Below are 3487 nucleotides of genomic sequence, written 5' to 3'. Positions count from 1 at the left end.
AGGGTGGCTGTCTTGCTGGGATAAGTCAGACACAAGGTTAATCAACAGGTTTCTGGTGAGGGGACACCAGGTCACAGGTCGGGCACTTAGCCATCAGGCCGTCCACCGGGAGGAGTGTCCAGGGAAAGGGCACACCGTACCCAGTCCCTACAACCTGTGCTGGAGCCCATCGGGCAAGGATAGAATTTATAGTTGTTCTCCAGAGAGAGCCCTCCAGGTCAAATAAGAGGAAAAATAGAATGAGGCAGAGAAAAACAGAGGGGGGGGGATGAGACCAGGGGTCAGAGAAGGTCAGAGATCAGGGACCAGCAGATGGAGTAATGGTTATGTCGCTGGACTCTCATGTGGCTGACCGTGGTTGGAGTCCCGGACCCAGTGGCTTAAACTCACGCCGGGCGCGTGTGCGTGCGTGCCCGAGATCCCGAGAGGAGAATGGAGGAGAAGGGATTGCGGCGTGGCCATCCCCCTGGGGGGTGATTTCTCGCTTTCTGTCTCTCTGTCTCTCTCTCTGTGTTTCCAGCGAGTGCCTATAGCAAAAACCTCTCCACACACACACACACACACACACACATGTTAAAAGTCTATGGAGTAAATCAAGGAATGTCAGCAATTAGTGGTGATTTTATTTTATTTTATTTTGCTATTGCGTGTTTGTGCTTGCCAAAGAGAGAGAGAGGAAAAGTGAGGAATCACCCCTGGGGGGAATGGCCATGTCACAATCCCTTCCCCTCCATTCTCCTCTCGGGATCTCGGGCACGCACGCACACGCGCCTGGCATCATTTTGTCAAGCCACCAGGTAGGCCGCGGAGGAGCCGGTAGCCTTAACCTCCACGCCACCTGCTAAGCCAGCAATAACTATTAGCTACTGTTGTTTCAGGTTCTCCCAAGAGAGGAGGTAAAACGTGAGGGAGGAGAGAAACAGTAGTGGAAGGGGCCAGCAGGTGGCGTGGTGGTTAAGGTGCCGGACACTCACGCATGGCCAACCATGGTTTGAGTCCTGGACCTGGTGACTTGCTTTCTCACTTTCCTCTCTTTCTCTCTCTGGTCAAATGAAAATAAATGAATGAATGAATTGAATAAAATAATTTTTAAGAAAAGAAATACTAATGGAATACAAGAGGTCTTCAAAAAGTTTATAGGAAATGGGATTAAAGTACGAGGTTATTTGGATACAAAAAGAAAGTTAAAATCCATGCAGGTTTTTTAAAATTGTTTTTAAGGCTTACTTATTTATTTGTTATAGAGAGAGAAAAAGAGAGAGAGAGAAAGAGAGAGAATGAGAAATCTCCCCCAGGGGAATGGCCATGCCACAGTTCCTTCTTCTCCATTCTTCTCTTGGCATTTTGGACTCACACACACACGCACCTGGCATGTTTTTCAAGCCACTGGGTTGGGATTTTAGTAGGGGGTTATGTGGGATTCAGCCACCTTAATCATCATGCCACCAACTGGCCCGTTTTTTTTTTAAATTTATTTTTTATTTTTTGAGAGGTTTTTGCTATGGGGCGCGTGCGCTCGCCAGACAGACAGAGAGAGATATAGAGACAGAAAGCGAGAAATCACCCTCCAGGGGAGATGGTCACACAGCAATCCCTTCTCCTCTAGTCTCCTCTCGGGATCTTGGGCATGCACGCACATGTGCCTGGCATGAGTTTTAAGCCACTGGGTCTGGGACTCGAACTGCGGTCGACTACGTGGGAGTCCAGTGACATAGCCATTATGCTAACTGCTGGTTTCCCTGGTCCGTTTTTTCAGAATAGCATTTTCTATGATGTTTTCGAAGCCCCCCTTCACATATAGGGTACCCAGAAACAGAGGCTTGTTCCTTCTCATTCTCTCATCCGAAGACGTAGACACACACACGCACACGCACGGCACAGAGGTGCCACGTTACCTGTGTGATTCAGCTGCACTTCAGCTATGTCCCACTGGAAGACAAGACCAGAGAACAGAACTAAGACACAAGAATGGAGGGTGGAAGTGGCCCCTAAGTCAGGGGACCTCCTCACTCATCCTTCCTCCCACCCCTCTCCCAGTCCACTGGGCATCCTGTGATTAAAACAAAACAAAACAAAAACAAAAACAAAACAACTCCCCATTAATGTATTGTTACTATTATTATTTTAAAGAATGATTTTATTTAACTTTATTTATTTATTTATTTCAATTTGACCAGAGAGGGACAGAGTGGAGAGAGAGAGAAAGTGAGAAAGCAAGCCGCCAGATCTGGGGTTCGAACCACTGGGAATCCAGCACCTTTAACCACCACGACGCCTGCTGGCCCCCCATTAATGTATTATTGACGCTTCTATCTCCCTCGCCCCTCATTTCTCAGAGACAAGACAGAAACCAAACCCACATATCCAGGTGCACGCATTCCCAAAACTCCCCAGATGTCATTCCAGATAAAATAGAGAAAATCAGACGTAATAGTCTTGGAAAGGGTCTGGAGCTGTTTCCGGATTCTCTACATTAACCAGCTTTTTTGTTTCATTAAAAAAAGTCTATCTAGGACCAGCAGTTAGCGTAATGGCTATGTCGCTGGACTCCCACGTAGTCGACCGCGGTTCGAGTCCTGGACCCGGTGGCTTAAAACTCACGCCGGGCGCGTGTGCGTGCGTGCCCAAGATCCCGAGAGGAGAATGGGGGAGAAGGGATTGTGGTGTGGCCATCCCCCCTGGGGGTGATTTCTCACTTTCTGTCTCTCTGTCTCTGTCTGGCGAGCGCACGCACCCTATAGCAAAAACCTCTCCAAAAGAAAAATAAAAGTCTATCTATCTATCTAAATGTAAATATATCGGATATCTAGGCGAGGGTGAAGAGTAGGCGGAAGGCAGAAACACAGACATTAAACGGATACACGGATGCGCGTTCTCGGCTGAGGCTGTTTGGCCACATCTCTGAGACGGAATGCCTGCGCTCTGAAAATCCGCATGGCACAGGGTCGCTGCACGGCGAGTAAACAAATCATGATTTAAGCAAAGGCCTCTGAAAGAGGAAGCAGCTGGCGCCGCGGATGGCACGACGAGCCTGGGAGTCTCGGCTTGCTCAGTTTTCCTTTTTTTTGCCAAATCGCACCCCCGCGCCCCGCGCGCCAGCCGGTCTACACCGCGCCCCGCGCATTCCGCGCACAAGGCCCCCCGGGGGGGAGCCTGGGGCTCTCAGCAGAGCAGACGCTCCGGCCGTTGGGTCCTCGGAGGCCCCCGGAAGTCCCCAGCTTCGTGAAGCCCCCAGCGCCCTCTGAGTCAGCCTGTCCGGGGAACACCAAACCCGAGTCATCTTCCATTAACCGCGACGGATATACCTTTCTCATCCCGGGATCTCCCTCCGCGTCCTGGGCTGGACACACCAACTCCGAGCCCCGAGCCCTGAACCCCCAGCCCGGACAGCCTGGGCCCTGCGTAGCTCGCCTGCCAGGCCTCCCTCTCTCGCCAGCTCATCGTCCCGGGCCTCTCCCATCCCCGTTTGTTTTCGTCTCTTCTCGCG

The 3487-nt window shown here is 50.9% G+C and overlaps 1 protein-coding gene across 1 annotated transcript in view; it reads right to left on the bottom strand.

Annotated features, from left to right (window-relative positions):
• CD70 (CD70 molecule) overlaps window positions 1-3487 on the bottom strand; it is a 9774-nt gene that overhangs the window by 6012 nt on the left and 275 nt on the right. The window contains exons 2-3 of the mRNA XM_006170282.2: window positions 3134-3251; window positions 1896-1955 (exon numbers count right to left, since the gene is read on the bottom strand). Coding sequence (XP_006170344.1) covers window positions 1896-1955; window positions 3134-3251 — 178 coding nt within the window. The remainder of the gene's footprint in view (window positions 1-1895; window positions 1956-3133; window positions 3252-3487) is intronic.

Source organism: Tupaia chinensis, unplaced genomic scaffold (assembly GCF_000334495.1).
Source record: "Tupaia chinensis unplaced genomic scaffold, TupChi_1.0 Scaffold148210_1, whole genome shotgun sequence".
Taxonomy (NCBI): domain Eukaryota; kingdom Metazoa; phylum Chordata; class Mammalia; order Scandentia; family Tupaiidae; genus Tupaia; species Tupaia belangeri.
This window is presented reverse-complemented; position numbering and strand designations above follow the sequence as displayed.